The sequence below is a fragment of the Ctenocephalides felis genome, unplaced genomic scaffold, assembly GCF_003426905.1.
Source record: "Ctenocephalides felis isolate EL2017-DRISC unplaced genomic scaffold, ASM342690v1 CF-g0.4_SCAFFOLD_03571, whole genome shotgun sequence".
In the NCBI taxonomy this organism is placed as follows: domain Eukaryota; kingdom Metazoa; phylum Arthropoda; class Insecta; order Siphonaptera; family Pulicidae; genus Ctenocephalides; species Ctenocephalides felis.
The window spans coordinates 14,869,261-14,891,260 of record NW_020539725.1 but is presented as its reverse complement, the minus strand read 5'-3'; the positions used below and the strand labels follow the sequence as shown (position 1 = coordinate 14,891,260).

The 22,000-nt window shown below is 27.6% G+C and overlaps 1 protein-coding gene across 1 annotated transcript in view; it reads left to right on the top strand.

The window, feature by feature from the left end:
- Nucleotides 1-2,044: 2,044 nt before the first annotated feature.
- LOC113385671 (myotubularin-related protein DDB_G0290005-like) overlaps nucleotides 2,045-22,000 on the top strand; it is a 268,319-nt gene continuing 248,363 nt past the window's right edge. Inside the window, exon 1 of the mRNA XM_026623515.1 lies at nucleotides 2,045-2,261. Coding sequence (XP_026479300.1) covers nucleotides 2,214-2,261 — 48 coding nt within the window. The 5' untranslated portion in view covers nucleotides 2,045-2,213. The remainder of the gene's footprint in view (nucleotides 2,262-22,000) is intronic.

Below are 22,000 nucleotides of genomic sequence, written 5' to 3'. Positions count from 1 at the left end.
CACCAGAAACTATTTTCCAAAATCGCTATTATGTTAAAATATAGTTTAATTGATATATGACAATTAGTGATTAGATTTTTTATGTAGAAAGTTTTTGTTAAGATGAGTTTCTGGTTCCAGCAGTAAGCAATAGTGTATAATGTGTGTATACATTCAATGTCTTTCCTTATTCAATAAGATTAACTAATGTGTGCAAGATTTACTTAATTTTGAATATGTGTATTTAAGAATTAGCATACTTTTGGTAGAATATGTTAACATATATATATATAATACTGTTAAATTGTTATTATAAATGTATATAAAAAGAAATATACTACAATTTAGAATAATTTTGTCATTAATAAACTATTCATATTTATATATATATATATATATATATATATATATATATATATATATTTCTTCATTTCATACTTCGATGCTTTTGTAAGTTTTTCTACAAGTTGAGACCACATCCCTTCTGTAAATTTGTTTGTCAGTAGGATCTTTTTTTTCTCGCGATAGCTATATTTTTGTATTTGTTTAAAGATTAAATATAACAATGATATTATATGTAAGCTTAAGTTTAACATGATTCATATATATGTTTGTGAACCTCTGCAGCTTCTCCATTATGAGAATAATATACATAATATGTATACACTTGCTTGCACCGAATATTCGGTTACTATTCGGAACATGTGAAAAACTCTTTCCTGAATATTCACAAGATACTTTATTGTTGCATGTTTATATAATTTAATATAAATCATATCATATCATATCAAATCATAGAGCTACTATTGGCACTTTATTGCAAAATATACAAGCAATATGTTTGATCATTTTTTATTTATTTTATTATGATTAGCATTCCTAATATATAAAAAATAATATTAAGTTTATAAAAGAAAATATTGAATTTTTAAGAAAGAAATAATTGGAAATACAATGGTGCCAAAAATTCCAAATAACAAAGAGTAGCCAAATAGTGGTTGCAAGTCTAGACATAAAAATTAAATAAACGTGTAGCTTGTTAGTAATATAACAATTATTGATAGTAATTACATTAATACAAACGAGCTTAGGCGCCAAAAACCTGCAGAATAGTTGCCGAATATTCGGTATTCGGTCTCTGATGCATACCAAATATTCGGTATTCGGCGTTTTACAGAATATACTATTCGTTGCAAGCCTAAATATGTGAAATATAACTTTATGGGCTTATTATAAGTTGACTTCAAATTATTAATAGCTATAAATAAGTAGTTCAAATCTAATTTAAATTTATATGTTTTATTATATCAAATAAACAATTAAGTTAACTATTTGCCAGAACTGAAAGTTCTGTTCCGCATATTGGACTGGGTTGTTTTAAAACATTTCATATAAAATGAATAACTAATTCATTAACTTCATTGTTAAATAATTTTAAACATCAATAAGGGAGTAAATGATTTTAAATACGATTTTTAGTGTTATTATTTTCACAAAATTCCAGTATAAATAAAAATAATTAAAAAATATGTTAAAGAAGTACGTTGATATGCTATGTACATATTTATTTATTATGTTATATTAAAGAAATTTTAAAATACAATCTTGAGAATAAAATTATTAGAACAAAAAGTAAATTTTAAATTAACGAAAATGGCCGCGTGAAATTTATTCACATCTGGCAACACTTTTTGTCCGTCCATAGTGACTGTCCTTCATTGTTGGTTTGTAGCTGTCAGTTTCTATGGAACCTGCAATTTAGTTGGTGTTGTGTCGATTTATGTTCAGTTTGTCAGAAGTTTTATTAAAATAAAATAGTGTGTGTGTCAATATGTGCTGTTTTTCAAGAGAAAAAATTGTTGAAATACTTTACTAATTCATTTGTAACAGTGTAGTCTTTGTGAAAATGGTTTAAAATGTGTTTTGAATCCACTTACTTCTCTTTATGTCAAAGGCAGTATTGTCTTGGAAGTAAAAAAGATTGTAAATTATTTAATAGTGCATGTAAATCTAAAAGATCAAAGTTTAATATCTTAAGTAATTATGTATTATGATCTGCAACAATGGTAACTTCAGCAATGACTAATAACTACAGTGTTGTAGTAAATATTTACTATGATAAAATAATCGACCTAAATAATATGGACAATATTGGTACTTAGTAAATAATAATATTCCACTATTCTTAAGTGTTTAAAATAGATTTTGTGACTAGTTCAGTGATAATTAATATTATGAATGCTTCTGGATATTCTTCGGATACTGCAGTGCGTTACAATAGAGTGAGTACTTACAATATATAATTTTAGTCTGTCGATACACAATTTATAATTATCATAACTGTTTGTGGCATTGGTAGTAAATGTTTGATTTGCCAGTTTAAAAGTTTTATAATTATTACATGTTTATATAAATTATTATAAGCGATGGCGATTCGAAAACTTGGGCTATGAACTATAATTGCTTTAATTAAAATAAATCTAATTAAACATCTTCAAAGATTCAAGTTACTTCATTCTTTCAAGTTACCCTCATACCAGATACCCCTTTTATGAAAATAATATATAAAAAATAAAAATAAAAAAGTTACAGCGTACAATATTATTTACATAAGCTAAATTATTTTTGTAATTAGATAATTATTTACATTTTCCGACAATTTTTCTAATTACATCAGTAGTTTTACTATAATAGTAAAACGGTTTCAAAATTATATATTTACATATGTCAAAATTAAAAAAATTAAAAAACTACAAATTTACTTGAAGAGCGTCGGACAAAAATCAGTGAAAACAATAGTTATTAGAATTAGAATAAATAGATATAAATTTTTGATAATATTGGATAATTGAGATCACAATTTTGTGGCAAACTACATTTTATTAAATACAAACATTAGACATTATTTCTAATTTATCTATTTATTATTTTCAAAAATAATGTCCAATGTTTTTATTTAATAAAATGTAGTTTGCCACAAAATTGTGATCTCAATTATCCCATTTTATCAAAAAATTATATCTATTTAAATATTTTAACAAATAGTATTACATTTGTATCTACTTGCACCATTATCACGTCAGTTTATTTAATTTTTGCATTATTTAATTTCTTTAAATGCATTTCTGTTTTTTTATGTTAGATTTTATTAATTTCGATCGTGTTATTATATTATTTACGCAATATTATTACTTTCGATTATAAAACCTCTAATATTGTTTAATTTACAAAAGAAAGCTATCAGAATCATATTTTATTATTTCTGGTAATTAAAATTCCAATAATAGTGCTATAAAATTGAAGCTAATGCGTTTTAATTGAAAAAAGTAATTAGATTCAGACTTATATAACTAATACTGTTATGAATATTTTATTGATAGTTTGAGGCACAAAGGTCCAATTTGAATTTGAGCAATTATATTGTGAAAAACAAACCAATTATATCACAACAAATAACACAAATCAAACGAACAAATATCTGACTATGTTCAGTAAAACTCCCAGCTCATCTATCATTGTAAAAATATTTCTTGCTGTTTTTCAAAAAGGGGGGGGGGAAAGGTCCAATGTCTAATTTTCAATTTTAAAGAGATTTCACAAAATAATAGCTACATTATACATCCAAAGCACAATATCAATTTTATGGATACATTTTTTACACAGATAACCTTGTATATAATCTTCATCTGGTATTTCGTCAGAAATATTCATTAGAAGAGTTGAAATAACTGTTTAATTTTTTTAATTTTTTTTAGTTGGCTTTCAATACCAATATACAATATTATATAAACAAAACTTATATATTAATGCTACTTATATCTTTATTAATTACTTAATTTAATAAAATTAAGCAAAATACTATAACACATTACATTACTATTGTAACTAAATTAATTGTTTTTTCTATGAAACTACACTCATGCTTATTTAATTTATCTCTTGTAAAAGTTCCTTTTTTACTTAATAATTATTTTTATTTACTATTTTTCACTGTTTACACCTTTGCCAGGGTAAATGTTTAGCTGATTCTTTTTACCTCTCCACGTATAAGCTTTTATAGAGGTTATATAAAAAAACTGTTGAATCTAACTTAAGATCAACAATACATTTTATAAAACAATTAAATAGCGTATACGTATATGTACTTAAAAATTACATCAAGGGGCGTCCATTAATCACGTGATCAAATTTTGAGGGATTTTTGAACCCCCCTGCCCCTTGGTGATACATCGTGATATTTAGGATTACCCCCTTACCACAACTAAACATCACGTGTATTGATACATGGTGATATTCAAAATTTTAAAAACCGGTTTTTTAGTGAAGGTCGGTTTTCACTGTATAAATGGAAAATGACAAATATAGCCAAATATAAAAGATAGATAAAAGCGTTTTGATTCTTGAAATCATATCGGTTCAATATTTGAATGATTCTTGAAATCATATCATATCGGCATTTGATATCTTATCAGTCTGCAATGGTTCTAAGAAAGGTTTTGTATATATTAATTTAGATTTTTATACCAGTGTATATATTAATTTAAATCAGTGTGACTTCTTCTTGACGAAGTAACTTCCTCTACTCAAACTTAAAAAAAGGAGTTTTAAAACCTAGAAGCCACAAATTAAAGAGCAAAAAACTTAGAATTATTATATCAGGCTTTAAAAACAATTAAGCATAATTTGGTCGCATGTATGAGAGTATTTTCTATTTCAGGAAATATTGCGAGTAAACAAAGGACACGTCTAAGTAGCAATTCGATAGACGTTCTACGTTTTTTTAAATCATACTTTATTAAACAAAAAACAATTAGAATGTTTAGAATTAATTAATTAAAATAGCTCGGAACAGACAATACCCGAGTTTAGCTTAATCATTTTTAAAACTAAAATTGATATTAAGAAGTATGTATCAACATGTATCTAATTTTTTTTAATTTAATCAATTTTTTTTATTTAAAAATGTATTATTTTAATTTATTCGAAAACTTTCCTAAATATTTTTATTCTTATATGCGAAAATGATGCATGAATAACGAATAATTATTTTCAAAGTTACTTAAACCAGATAAACTATTGTTTTTAGTTCTACTTATCAAAATTAAAATAATTTGGTTTACTATCTATAAAGTTGAACAATAAATAAATTCAGTCAAATACTGCTCTAAATTACACTAAATTTGCGGATAAATTACAGAATATTCGAGCAAAAATTTATTTTTCATATAAAATTCGAAAACCGGTTAAAACCGGTTTTTTAGTAAAATTAAAATTCGAAAACCGGTTATCTGAAATGTCGGTTTTTGTATAAACCCTAATTCTAATTAAATTCTCGTAGTAATATAGTATAACATTCAAAAAGTTTCAATTATCTCGTTTTTTCGTTCAGGTGTATTCTTGTGAATAATAAATTACACGAAAGAAGTATGGAGGATTTTTATTACTGAATTTACCTGGAAATTAAGTGTACCGACATTCCGGATAATGTTTCTGATATCTTAAAGGCCGTATCATTCGCGATTTTCAAACGGATCCGTTTGTGTGTGTATAATGTATAGGTAGAACATACGGCCGACTTGCCTGTCTGCTTTCGTGGAACGGTTACTAAATGATACTCCTTTTAATTAATTTAAAGGCTGCTGTATTACATGTACATATGCTAAGGCAAAATATATACGTAGCAAGAATGGGGTAATGGTAATATGATATTGATTATAGTAAAATATTATTTAATTTTTAAGCAAGACGTGTTTAAATGCGTTTATAATTAACACTAGATTTACGGATGTTGGTTTATACTTGTTTCTCTATGGTTATATTATACCTATTTATACTGAAGTTATATTATATATTATACTTATTTTTACTGAAGTGAGACAATTTAACTCATGCAAGAATAAGAATTTTTTGGGAAAAAATAGTTCCAATCCAATTTAAATAAAATGCTTATTTGATCAAGTAGTCAAGTACATCAAAGCCACAGCTAGTAATAAGTTATTGTTTATAGAACAAGTTTTTTATTTTTCCCCTTTCAATTTCAATTTTTATGTTTCGTAATCAGTAGTAAAACTTTTTCTATGAAGATTGCTTTTATAAATGGTCAGGATACAATGCTCAGATCTACACAATTGTGTAAAAAACTTTGTCATTACATCTTCTTTGTCTTGGACGTAAAGTGCCAATCAAAGTAGTATTTTTTTTCAAGTAACTTTTTTCGAAATGAAATAATAGTTGTGGAAAGTTATTATTTAAAAACAAATTATTTTAAACTATGTTAAAAATGGATCATTTGTATAACTCGACATATCGTGATGTTCTATTGGTTTTATGTTTCCTGATCAAGACTGACTCGAATTTCTACATAGTAAATATATAACATATATTTTGTCCACAGCCTAAATATGCTTCTTCAAGCTTAGTTTATCAAAACTTTGCTCAAGGAAATGTTTGATCCTCGGATTTTATCTTTGCTCAAGTACGGAAGACTGTTTACAAGATATTTACTTCTTTACATCGAATTCCAGACATTTTTTTATTATATTTTTAACAGCAATAAGAACCTTACGTCCTATGAGCTGTTGGGCTGAAACTTCTCCTTACTTCGTATTTTTAAATGGTAACCCAATGGTTAATCCATCCATATTTGATGATTTTTGTTCTTAGAATTAATCTAATAGGGCTGACTTTTTATTTGTGCAGCAATGCCGGGCAAGGGTTATTTTCACTTGGAAACATATTTTTATCTATATTTCCAAGTGAAAATCTTTATCACTGCTGCCTGACAACAGGCTGCTCGAAGTGGGTATCGAACCCGGGACCTCTGAAACAAATCCCGTCGCTGTTAACCGCTTACCTACGGCCGAGCTCCAGTCAAAATTTGATGCCTATTTTTTCGGCTTATTCGACATGTACTGCGTAAATTTGGCTCTTCTACAAACAAATTACAAAGTTACTTTGTGCATCAGTTTTTGATTTTGATCAACAAGCTATAATTCTGGGATTGTCCCAAGTTTTTGAAAAGTACTTGATAATAAAATTACAACGTTATTACGTTATAAGACAACGAGTATGCTTATATGAAATTAATACGTTATGAATGAGAAAAATAATACATTAATAACTTTGAACTTTTATTTATTATTTCACAAAAATTATGAAAACGAAACTTTTTACAAATATTTTGAAAGTTTCAAGAATTATCTTAGCTTAAGGTGAATCTTATAAGCATCCAATGTGATTCTTTTAACACTTTTCTTCAAGTATTCTTTATTAACCCTCCGGTCGGATATTTATTTTCGTCCACACATTTTTTCGTCCTGATTTTTTCATTGATCGACAGCCAATGAAATTTTAGGAAAAGTTCAGAAATTGCAAGTCGATAGGATTACTAAAAGTTTTTTTTTTTTCAAATTGAAGTCGAAAAAAAAAGTCGAAGAAAAAAGTCTAGCCAGACCACTCCGACCGACGGGGGGTTAATAAGGTCCAAAATTTAGAGTACGTATAGTATAGATTCTATAGAAAGTTCTATAAAATATCTGGTATATTAATACAAATCATTCGCTTATTATAAGGACAGTGTGGCTGTTTTGAGCTTGTTTTTGCCGTATTCCACCTAATATGCTGGACCTGCCTAGGTCTTTGAATATAAGGTTAATAAGGTCTAAGGTCTTTGACATACACATATATAGTCTAATTTGATAAGAACCATTAAAAAATGATTTATAGTATGAAAATTAGGTCTATTGAAGAGCTGCATTAAATCAGATGAGCTAATATAAAAACGATGAAGATATAATATACCGTTAATGCATAAACATAAGATTCAATAAGCTATTATCATTAGCATTTTAATTACTTTAGGCAAGTAGAGCATCAGAAGATCTTAATGGCATAACCAGACCATTCTCATACGTACTGTTGAAATATTCTGGAAACTATGATTTATAGTAAAAATCAATGTATATATTTAAGTCAAATAAAGAAAATTTTCAAATTAAAAATTTAAAATAGTAATAGTATTGCAAACCAAAAACTAAAAATAAATATTTTATATAAATTTATTCATTTATGAATATGAACCATATTCTTTGAATTTAAAACCGAATATTTTTTTTTTACATTTCAATATTATTATTCGCAGTAACAAACTCTATTATTAATTTTTCTCTAAAATGATTGTTATGTTGTTGGGCGCCGATTAGCTTTTCTCTTCATCAACCAATTTCGTTAGATGTTATTGTAATATCATAATAATTTCAAATTAAACACAATATTTTTCATGTATACTTTTATTTTCCCGTTCATTAATACATTGAGATGCTGTCGTCTATACGAAAATTACACAACTAAGCCCAACTTAAAATTCCATTTTGGCTTTATATAACCTTTTATTTAGAAGAGGGGCTTACTCCTTTTAGGATATGATAAACTAAATTCATTTATATGTGTGAGTGCAAATTATGTGATTTCCCGATCGAAATTCATAGGAATTAATGCGTCGTATGCAGAGAATCACGTACGCATTAAGAAAAAGTTCATGGATCCCATTTCTGATTATAATACTTTTGTTACTCGATATGAGTTTAATACAATGTAACGAGTTCTTGGGATGAATACAATGTTGAGAAACTGAGAATCAGATATGTGCGTAGCTTATATTATAGTTAGTAATATATTAGTTATAGTTAAACCATTGGGTCGCAACACCTCAACCGCCGAAAAAACGCGCGCCCTCGTGCGTCTGTTTAAAAAAACATAAAAAAGCTTCTTGCCATGTTTCAAGTAACTATTTGCACTCATACATTTACATAGTAAAATTATTTCCATAATGTTAGCGTGTATATTATAAAATACGATTACAGTTTTTTTTTCATTTCATGAAATTTTGAATATTTTCAATAAATTTTCTTTCTAATATAGTAGTTTAATGTCATTAGTTTTCAATAGTTGCAATTTCGTTTCAAAGTGTAGCATTTTTCTTTTTAAAATTTCATGATTACAAGTTTATTTTCATATATTTCATTGATAATATCTCAAAATAGAAAGTTCGATTAGTTTAACAATAATGCTGTAAATATTTATATAATGTTAATCATTAATTAATAATACTTTTTTTCTTATTTCATATAGTTTTCATATATAATAGTGTTCTTACTTAATCATGCTATTCATTAACTTAATTTTATTTTTTTGACCTTGTAAATAATGAGGAACTTAAAATATTTTTATTTGTTACAAGTAATTTTTAATAACATGTTTTTTTAACTTTCTAGAATATAACTTTTTCTTTGTAGACTTAACTATAGAATATAATTCATATTTTTTTTTAAAACTTAAACTATTTAATATCTCTTTTTTCATGCTTAAACCATAGAATATAACTCTTTTTTGTATGCTTAAACTATTTATCTATTTCTAATAATCAAAATATTAATTTCATTCTTGGTAAATTCAATACGCGAGAGTAACAAATGTCTTAATCATTTGGTATGAATATCTTTAATTTATTGTTGTGAACTAAAACAGGTTTGTCATTTATTAGTATAGTGCTGTTTACATCGTCTGTTTTAATATTTTTATATGGACCCTTAAATAAAGGCATTAATTTTTTGCATTTTCTCGAGTAAGTCTCGTCACTGAGTAATACTAAATCGTTGATTCTAAATGTCCTTTGATTTGCGTTTTCGTAATAGTATTTTCTGGATTTTGTTTTTGGAGAAGGATTCTTAGTTTTAATTATAGTAGGTTTTTTAACTTTCTTCTTTACTTTATTTGCTTGACATTCCGTACATTTACTTATAAAATCTTTAATATTTCGCTTCATTTTTGGCCATTTATATAATTTTTTAATCTTATTGTATGTTTTTCTTATTCCTAAATGTCGTCCGTGCATTTGTGAAATATGAAAGTCGCATAAAATTTTATTTATCTGTTCCGTTGTTAAGTTTTCTGAAATATTAGTATAGATGATAGTAGTTTCATTTATAGTATTTGAATTTTGTTGAAAACTGTTTGTATCGTCGTTTAAAACTGTTAAAAGCGAAAAGTTTTTCTCATTTGTTTCTATTACATTATTTTTGTCTTTTAATTCTGATGTATCGAATCTTGAATCTTGCTCTTTTTCTAATTTTGTACGAAAAATATTATTTTCAATACATAACGTAACATTTTTAGTTTTAAAATTTATCTGTGCATCAAAATGTGTCAAAAAATCTTTGCCTATTATTCCTATGTCTTTTGTCGGTAAGTTTTTAACTACTTGAAATGGGAATGTTATTTCATTATCATTTATAATAAATTCTAAATAAACTGCGCCTAAAGTTTTGATTTTATCGTTTGTGATTCCCGAAATTTCTTTTTGTAAATGCTGGTATATCATTGAATCTAATTTTAGTTGGTCAAGTTGTATTAATGAAATGTCGCTTCCCGTGTCTAATAAAAATTTTGAAAATTCATCTTTTGTATTAGTTGTCATTAATTGAATTATTTCGTGATTGTTAGTTTCGTTGATTAAAAATGAACTCATAATTTTTGAATTTAGCTGTTGTACCGTAACGGGATCGTTTTTTGTTGATGTTGAAGGTATAGGAATTTGGGATTGTGAATAAGTAATTTGTTCATTATTGTCATAGTTTGTGTTTATCTTGCTTTGTGTATGTGCGTTCATTGAGTTTGTCGTATTTTCCTTATGTATGCGAGAATAATTACATGCCTCTTGTGGTTGCGTCATGTTAGTATTACGAGAATTTGAAAAAATAGTTTTAGATACTCTACAATTCGGATCGTTACACTCAGTTATTAAGTGGCCATATTGTTTACAAAAATTACAAAATTTTTCATTTCTTTGATTATAATTTTCTCTATTAAAATTTCGTTCACTGTTTCTATAATAACACGTTGTAGCTTTATGTCCTGGTTTTTTACAAATAAAACATGTTGGTATAAAATTGTGTGAAAATGTGTTTTGATTGTAATTTGAGTATGTCGGTCTATTTTCTGAAAAATCATTATTTGAAAAAGTTTGATTAGTCGTTTCTTCTTCAGCCGCGAAATTTATAGCATCTGTAATATCATTAAATCTGCAACATTTAACTAGGTTTCTTAGTGGTTCTTTTAATCCGTTTTCAAAAACTTTTATCCCAATTTGCGTGTACGTCATTTGAATTATTTCTGCTGCATCTTGTCCTATCATCGTTATGTTACAAAAGTAAATCTGTCTCAAAATTTCTTCTATTTTATCTCCGAATTTTTTTACCGATTCGTTATGTCTCTGTCTCAAACTATTTAATTCTGTGATTAAGCTAGGTATTGTTCGTTTAGTTGCATATTGTTGCGTTAAGTAATATTTTAAGTCGTTCCAAGAATCAAATTTTACAAATTGTATTTTAGCTAATAATTCTGGCGATAATTTTAATCTAATAATGTTAAGTAATTTTTTCGCTTCGCTTTCCGTCAAATCTTCTGCTAACGTATCACATGCTAATATAAAAGCTGGCAAAGTTTTTGAATCTCCGTTAAAATTAGGTATTAATGTAAGCGCGATTTGAACATTTAATTTATTATCATTATTTATCATAGTTTGATCCATCATTATTTTAGTTTCGTCGATACTCTTTGCTTCGTTATAATCATTCATTTTTATATTTATTTGTGAAAGCAAAAAAATACAATATTCGAAAAAAAATTAAAATCTTAAATCTAATGTTTTACTAACTTGTATTTTCGTAGTCCTGTCGAAATTTAGGTTTATTTTTCTTCTTTTCGTCTGTTTCTGCTCGTTTCCGTGTGTGCGTTATCTTGGTCCTGCTGCAATTCAGGTTAATTTACCTCTCGATTTTTGTTCTGCTCGTTTTTCTCTGCTCGTTTCCGTGTGTGTGTGTGTGGCTGAGTTGCGTGGTTGGATTGAAGATTCACTAATCGTACAGCGATGCGGTAAGGCAATCTTCGGATGCAGATTTCTTCCTCTGGACTTCTGCGTAATTTGACGTGGAAATATCTTAACACTACCCCGTGTTGACCACCGGGTTTTGAGATGCGCGGTTAAAATTTTGGTTTTGAGATGCCAAAATAGTGTCGTACAGGTAACGTAGTTGTAGATACAATCGTTCCACTTCAAAATAGAAAATCCCCGTTTTTGACTATCAGGTTTTGAGAAACCGTGATTAAAATTTTGGTTTCGAGATACCAAAATAGTGTCGTACCAGGTAATAATTTTCAAACTAGAACTTTCCAGGGATCGCCGCTGGCTCCAAATAATAAATGTCACCAAATATTATTAACACATTATTAAAAATACGCTCTTTCACAATTTTTATTTTTTTTAGAAAAAAATTTAAAAAAAGTTTGAGAACCGCTGCCACCAAAATGTGTTGGTGGCAATATTAATTTTTTTTCACTAAAAAAAAAATTTTCGGTCCCACCGCTGGTACCAAAATGTGTTGGGCGCCGATTAGCTTTTCTCTTCATCAACCAATTTCGTTAGATGTTATTGTAATATCATAATAATTTCAAATTAAACACAATATTTTTCATGTATACTTTTATTTTCCCGTTCATTAATACATTGAGATGCTGTCGTCTATACGAAAATTACACAACTAAGCCCAACTTAAAATTCCATTTTGGCTTTATATAACCTTTTATTTAGAAGAGGGGCTTACTCCTTTTAGGATATGATAAACTAAATTCATTTATATGTGTGAGTGCAAATTATGTGATTTCCCGATCGAAATTCATAGGAATTAATGCGTCGTATGCAGAGAATCACGTACGCATTAAGAAAAAGTTCATGGATCCCATTTCTGATTATAATACTTTTGTTACTCGATATGAGTTTAATACAATGTAACGAGTTCTTGGGATGAATACAATGTTGAGAAACTGAGAATCAGATATGTGCGTAGCTTATATTATAGTTAGTAATATATTAGTTATAGTTAAACCATTGGGTCGCAACAATGTGTATAATGATTTTTCTGATTTTGCTATATTTTCAAATTTTTTTAATAATTTTTCCCTTAAAACTCACAACGATTGATTTAACATTTTACAAGAGTTCAAAAATAATTTATATAGCTCAAGTCTAACAAGACGGAATTTATATTAAATTCATGCAAATTTTACTTTAAAATAACAATAGTTCTAGATCTTGAGTTACTATTATATTGTTTCACAAACTTACATCAATTTTAATTTATTGTTTTCAAAAATGTTTTCAAACTCTATTTGGTATGTTTACTATCTACTGAGGGATGATATGCCTTATTAATTTAGAAATTGATTATAATTCTCTCTAGCTATTATTTCTCTAAATATATAAATTATTAATACTCGCTGATGATGTGATATTAAAGATTAATTTTCATATAAAATTTAAATACATACAATAATCTATGAGTATATTTTCCTATGATAATCTTACCATAAAAATTGCACGTACGTTCATCACTCCGTTTTTTAAAACGATTGTGTTTTATTAATTTTATTGTTTTCTTAATTGACCCTAAATTAAAATGTACTTAAATTGTTTGAAGTACAAAACTTCCATAAATAAGATGTAGTAATAATTGCATTCACTTATTCTCACATGAGATCATAAACATATATTCTCTCTTCGGCCTAAATATTTTGGTGCAAAGTATATTTACATATATGGACACGTATTAGAATTATTCTCAAACAATGATATCAAATTTTCTCTAAACAAATACGCGAGCACATAACAGTGTATATTACTGATTAATAATAATAATAAACTTTTAGATTATTCAATTAAAGCAATTTGATTTATTTATTTTTGTTATTCTAAAATGACGTTGATAAAAAGTTGCAGACGTATTTTGATATGCTGAAATAGGTAATAAATTTCACGACACGTGATTCAAATGCATTTGTTTGCTTGGACGAATAGATTTACGGTGTATTTAAATGTAAACGTACCACTCTGGCTTGTATTTGAACATCATGAGAACTTTCGTTTCACTATCGATATTTATTATTTTATTTAAAGCAACATATGGTGTTAGTATCTTTTATAAACAGTGAGTATTTTAATTCAACAGACCTTCATATGTTCTGGCACCACCCCCGTTTATACATTTTCATAGTGCAGTGGTTTCCAAAGTGTGAGAGTTGATTAAATATGATGTATGCTTCTATTGTAAAATCATAATTCTTTTATAAATGCATTAATATAAATTATAATTTTACTCGAAAGCCAATTTCTTTTGAAATATAGCCTTTAGGTCTATTTTCTATTTGCACTTTCAGTTCATTATTTCATCACGTTGTTCGATGCCAGAAGGTTTTCTAATTATACAAAAGTTTTGTAAAAGAATTGTTTTATTCTCAATGAATTCGTTGTGCAAATAAACTGCCATATGGCTGATATTTTTATTATTCACTTCCCGTAGGGTAAGTTACTGTAATCGTCCAACAATCTAAATTAATTTTTTGCATATTTTTACGATTCTGAGCATTTTGGCATACCTTATTGTCAGAATAATAAATGGATGTGTATGTAATATGATGCAGTTACAACTTTTTGTCGACGTTTTCTCAAGCACCGCTCAACCGGTTTGAATGATTCAAAGCGCATTCGATTCCTACTTGTGGCTATTAGTGTTGATTAGTTTTTGAGAAAGGTCGGTCCAGCCATTTCGTAGATGCAGAAAATGGAAATTAAGTTTTTGAGAGAACAAAGCATCCGATTCGAATGATTCGTGGTGATTAGTTTTTGGCAAAGACAGGCCCAGCCGTTTCAGAGATAAGGGGGCGTCCATTAATCACGTGAGGTTTTTGGAGGAGGAGTGGTAGTTGATAAAAAATCACTCACAAAAATTAATGGGGGAGGGAGGGATTTAGAAAGACATCACGTGTATTTATTTTTTACTTGAATTAAAAAAAAAATCTAAACATTTATAAAAAAAATAAAAAATAACGATTTTTTGCAACTAAAAATACACGTAATGTTTGCTAGGGGAGGGGGGGTATATTGAATATCACCAAGGGGGGGCCTAAAATCCTTAAAAAAATCAATCAGATAATTAATGGACGCCCCTAAAGAGCTGATAGTGTAAAAATAGAGGTTTTTGAGATGATTTAAAAAAACATTTTGCTTGTGAAGAAACGATTAGTTTCTGAAGAAGACAATTTTTCTTATTTCAAAATTTCAATATACAATAAATCTTAGAAATATAATATGAGTTCCTTCATTCTAACTCCGCTTGATGAAGTTTTGTTTCTATACTTTTCATATGAACATATATAAATGTTGTCGTCCAATTTATAAACCTTTATATCTTATCTACAAAATACGAATAATGAAAGTTACAATATTTATAATAATCTGTTCCAAAACATTTAATTTTCCTCGAATATTTATTTTATTACGGTACAGAGTTCCACCATTTTGCCTTAATATCATGAACCTTTAGTTCCATGTTAATTTCAAACATATTTTGAACGTTTCTATAATTCAATTCGCGATTATATTTTGCTATCAGATTCAATCGAATACGACGTATAATTTCAATATGTACGTAAATTTAAAAAAATGTTACTAATTATTACTATTATATTAATTTGTAGTAGGTGAAATGTAATATGCGATGAAGTACGACATTAGCTTCATCAGTTGCAAAAGACCCTAAAATCCATTATTATCAAATCCGTCATTAAATGTAATCAAATGCGATGATAAATCCTATAATTTAACACAACGGGACCACATATAACTATGCTCATGCATTCTTAAGTATACACTCTGATGGCTGATGACATACATTCACTTTGGACACTGATGTAAAAGAAATTGTGTGAGAAAATATAGTATTAAGGATACATTAGATATTTCTTTAAAAAGTAAGGATAAACGTACTCAAGTTTCGGGAGCAATGTACATTTGATTATTCCTTTTTTTTTCTTCCATCGTAATACAATAGTTTGTTTTTGACTTAAGAATGTAGATGTATTAAAATTTTAAAATAGTATGATAATTTGAGGCATTTTACTCATGTGCTTGTATTGTTCAAGGAGTTTTTTTTATCCTCCAACGTCTTTTACTTTCTAATCTTCTTAATTTATATAATCTTAAAGTGAAAATGATCTAAAATTAATATTCTGCCTCAATATAAAAGAATATAATATAAAATGTATAACGGAGTAAAAACTATCCTACTAGGATTTGTCTCGAAACTTATTGAAGACTTCTCGGTAGTTTAGATTTTAGAAAACTGACAATATAACCATTTATTCTAATTCTAATTATTTATACTTATATTTATTTATTTATCTATTGTTTTAATTTACTATTTGGTATACTATTGTTTACTTACATTATGATTTTATTTCATATGTCTGCACTGTTTTAACCACCTTTTTTATTAAATTAAGATTAAAGGCAATCAGTTAATAAATTCTAATTCATCAAACTTTTAAAGGCTTACTACTGGATAGCTTTTCAGAACTTTAATTCGATACTTCAAATATATCCTAAAAATTACTAAATGTATTTTTGTGAGAGGTATTGTTATTTAATATAGCAAATAAAAAAAACTACTAAATCTTTCATTGCATTGAATAAATACTCATTAATATAAAACGTTTATTTTGTAACTTGCAATTTGCAAGTATTCACTATTGTATTCACTAACTTACGATACAATTCGTAATTTTGTAGTTGATCTTTAAAGTAGGGTAGAACAATATTTGAAAGTAGAGGGAAAAATATGTATATTGATCTTCATCGACGTTGCTATCGAGAAATAAACGGCGTTGTTTGAAAATCCATAACGTAAGTATTTCCTTTCGTAGGTAGTTTTTTTGGTTGTGAGCATTGTTATTTAGTTTACGATAACTTGATATAATTTTCAAGAATACGTTATTTCATTATTTTATAAGATAAATTGTTAATTTTAAGTTAGATTCAACAGTTTTTTTTCTATAACCTCTATAAAAGCGCACATGTGATGGGGTTAAAAGGACAAACTAAACTTTCACCCTGACAAATGTGTAAACAATAAAATATAGTAAATAAAACAAAAATAAGTTAAAAAGAGCAATTTTACGAGAGATAAATTAAATAAATAGTTACTCCAACTCTGCTGATGAATATTTATGACGAAATACCAAATCAAGGTTATAAACAGAGTGTTGTTTCTGTAAAAAATGTGCCCATGAAATTTATATTTGCCATTTGGTGAATAATGTAGCTATTATTCCAAAAATCCCTTTAAAATTAAAAATAAGACATTGGACCTGTTTGTTTTCTCGCCGTCTTGCTTTACCCCGTCAAAAGAACCAGATGACAAATTTTTGAAAAACAGCAAAAAAGCACATTTTTTCAATGATAAATGTGAGAGTTCTACTGAATATAGTCAGATAGTTGTTTGTTTGATATGTGTTATTTGTTGTGATATATTGGTTTTCACAATATATTTATATTTATATTTATACAACACAATTATACAATTATAGATATTAATAATTAAACTTAAACTTAACTTAACTAACTTAAATTAATAGATAATAATACATACTATATTAAATGAGATATAATTTAAAAAAAACAAATGTGTACTCAAAATCTTATTCTAATTTTCACAGAATAATTTACTGAAAGTTATAACTCAAATACTCATCAATAGAGTAAAAAACTTGCTCTTTAAAAAATGTGTTGAGTAATTTATAAAATTTCCTATTTCCAACTTCTCTAAAACCTAGTGGCAGCTTATTGTAAAGCATTATGCCCAGACCATCTAAGGTATTAAATGAGGAGGCCAGTTTCAATGTGGGACCTTTTACAAGTTTATGTCTTGTCATAATAAATACATTTGGTACTTGGGCTTAAATTAAACAGGTTACCATTATTATTTATAAAACAGAGGGTGATTAGGAGAAAAATGCATGGATCGGGTAGAATCTTGTCGACAAGATGTAGTGGACGAACGGGAAAACATAACTCTGATTGCTTTTTTCTGTAATTGAAGAACTGATGTCAGTAACGGTGAAAACCCCCAAAATTGATATATAATTGCTCAAAGTCAAATTGGACCTTTTTGAACTTACCCCCCCCCCCTTCATCCTATGTTTATTTTAACCCTACAAGGCACCTAGTTCCATATTTGGAAAACCAACCTCAATCGTTCCTATAGCCATAAAACTATGATTAGCGACATTTAGCAATGTAGTAATTGTAGGGTTAAGTGCCTATTTTTGACAGAAAACAACACAACACTTGACGGGGTAGAATCTAGTTTATAAATTAAATTTTAAGTTAGATGAGATATCTATTCTCCACGATTTTGTGTTCGTAGCGACGACAATAAATAAATAAGTGATTTATGCTTGCCGCTGATTATGGCGCGATGTATAGGACCGGCCGCCTATTTATTTTGAGCAACAGGAAATCAAATCCAAAACCGGATGTCAGAGTTCTACGATGCGAAACGAAACGCTACCGACAATCAAATGTCGTTTCGTATGTATGGACTTTTATATTTGATGTTGATTACGTATAGGGATGGTGAGTGCTTATGCATATTCGATTAAATAGATCTTTCTTGACATCGGAATCATTTTCGGACGTAAACTACAATGGAAAACCTGGAAAATAAACGGACGTATTTTTGTTTTATTATATTGGCCATGAAGGTGACAATCTTCTTGGCATTGAGCTTTTATCCGGGATGGTTGCTACCCCTGGTAGAGAGGGTAGCGGAGAGTTCGATGAGAATAATTGTTCACTTCTAGAAGTAAAGTCCGTGAAACAACATGTTTAATAAATAATAAATAAATATATCTTCTTTTATTATAACTTGGAGGCAAATCAGTGATTGTAATAAGAACTGCAAACAAATACATAATATACAAACGAATCAGTGTTTAATATAGTCCACAGATACAAGGGTTAAATTATAACCCAACAACCTGAATTATAGAAGGAGAGTTTTAATAAATTTTATAACTACGTGGCGGGATACAACGATTGATTGCCAATTTTATGCTTTTTAACTATTGAACTGTGTGCACAGTTTTGTGTCTTCAGATCCAATATAAATTGTTGCTTTTAGATAAAATGCCACTCACCACTATTTATTTTAATCCGACATAGCCTCAAATTATTTTAATTATCTCGAAAATTGCAATTAGTTATAAAGCTGAACAAAAATTTGCATTCTGAATAGTAAATGGTCGAAGATTTATATGCATGAGTAGTATACACGTCAATGCACAATTAACTGATCAATAAGCATTTAATAAATACATAACACACATAAAAATGTAGGTAGATTTAGGTAGAAGAGATTTCATTTATTATACCTAGAAATAAAAATAAAAAATTGAATATTATAAATTATTAATCATTATCTGATCACTATGTAAATTAACATTGGCGCCGACCCTAATACTGCTGACTCTATAACCTCGATCACTTTTGTATTCTTTAAAGTGATATGCATGTATAATATTTTGCATATCTTACAGAAAATGAATCTTTGTCCATACATTCATAATTTCAATTTAAATTTTGAAATTTCTATAAATAAAGTAATTTTTTTAAAGTTAGCGGGCGCTGTCAAAATGTCAAAAGTAAAAAATTCCCATATTTTGTCCAATCGTAATTCTTTTTCGGCGTCTGTCAAGATTTGTTTTTGACTAACAGGTGTATTTTTAGGCTAGAAATGAAATTTGTTTATCTTATTATATTTTATCTTGTATATTTATCTTATTCTTTCTCTTATTTCTCTTTATTTATATACTATTTATTTTGTTTGTCTATTAGGTCGTCTTAGCTTAATATAAAACTCCAATTCTAATCATAACATTTTCTTAAATTAATTTATTTTCGCCTGCATATCAATAAATGGGTTTTAGCTCTCGTCATAAGAAGAAATACTGTAAGACTATTTCGAATGTGTTTGAGTTTTGCTCATTTTTTTAAGAATGTATAATATTTTGAAATTTGAAAATAATTATTCAGATTTATCAGTCATAACAGCCATTTGCACAATTATCTGTCATAGCATGAATTATTAACGCAATTGATTTCACTTAGTAGATGTAGAGATATTATTAATCATATGAGCGAAATATTTCAAAAGTCAGTCTCACTAACTAGAATATTTTGCTGAGATCGAATTCGTAACAATTTCAATCATTTCACAACATCGTTAATTCCTGTTTTTTACATATGTGCTTCGTTAACCAGCGATTCAGTAAGCCGGTACATGAGAGGGTTATAATCGATATATGCATTAAAATACAGTCTGTTTTTTTTTTTTTGTTTTATGTATTGTTTCGGTAAGATACTAGAGTGGGGGATAAATGTTCATGACCCACCTTGAAATTCATATAAATTTACAGAAAACTAATTTCTACACCAATATTTTTTATATAGATAGTTACGCAATCTGGAATCTATATAATCTTATTAGAATAGATTATGTCGATGAGTTGGTATAAGCAATGTACTCATAACATCAAAGCATTAGATTAGAGATACATTACTTTATTCCAAAATTTTCATTTTCACGATTATAATTTTCTACTCATGCCGAAGAACTTTCATGACGTAGTCTTATTACTCGTAGATTACGGCCTTGTGCGTTTATGAAGTTACGAAAGGTGGCAGTAAAGCAAATTGGTTCCCAAACATATTTGGGAATTTATTACACGTGATATTTTTAATTAAAATAATTAATATCTATTACTTCCTCGAACGTTGCTAATTTTAGGATACTTTACAATTTATGCCAGTTGGGGCATTTTTAGAAAAAAATTCGATATTTGAACATTCAACCACAACACTATTTAAATAGAGACTCGGATTATAATACGACCATGAATATAACATTCAAATAATTATTGCGCAATGATAACCATTTAATAAAACCGAGGATAAATAAAAATTGCTTGTTTTAATATTGATTTAGTATAATTAATATAAATACAAATAGTATTAATTTTTACTTTATCAGCTCACAAATATATTAAATAACATTTTTAGCTCTACACCTGTGATTCCCAACCTTTTATGGGCCACGTTCCACCTTAAGATTTCTAAAAACATCATGCCTCCCATACAAAATTTTTAACTTCTAATGTTTTATTCCTAAAAAATGTAAACAATAAGTTAAAAAAAGTCGCTATTATATTGTTATCAAAACATTGTAAGTGAAATTTCTAAATAGTATTACTTATTAAACCGAAATTTTAATTTAATTTTTTTTTTACTGATTTTTCTATATATATTAAATGTGATTCTCAAGCTTGGTGCATACTGCATAGATTTTATATTAGGTTCTAACTTACTGAGTTTACCTTACGACCTTAGTTAAATTTCAGAAGCATTTTTTTTTATTAAATGTTTTACCGATACTACTATATTTCATTCAAATCCCCAAATTTTGAAACTGCCCCCCAAAATGTACAAATTGCCCCCTGGTGGGGCGTGCACCTCACGTTGGAAATCACTGCTCTACACAGACATTGATTATCCTGATATAATGATTTATTTTGATATTGATTATTGCACTATATAAGTACATTAATCAATTATTCTAACTATAATTTGAGTTCTAGCTACATTTATTATTAACATTACTTAAATAACATTTCATGTAAGATGTTTTATTCAGAAAAAATTATTTAAATTTATAAAATTTGATAGAAGTACAACTTGAACAAACTTTCACTTGCATATTTTTGTATTTCGAAACACTATCAAAAAATATTTTCACGCCTTACTAAAAATTTTACATATATATTAAATTAATAAGACACATTTATTTATGTTTTTATACTGATATATTCAAGAAGTAGTATTTGTTTCTAACAATAAGAAACAGACTTGATTGTCCCAAAATGGTAAAAATTACTATTATAGTCAATTTTTTTCTTGCTGAAATATAGATTTTAGTTAATACTGTAGAGCTGAATTTCTATGGGCATATATGAAAAATGTGTTACCACACCAATTTTTATTCTAATAATTTTATAATATCAAATTGTAGCAATATGT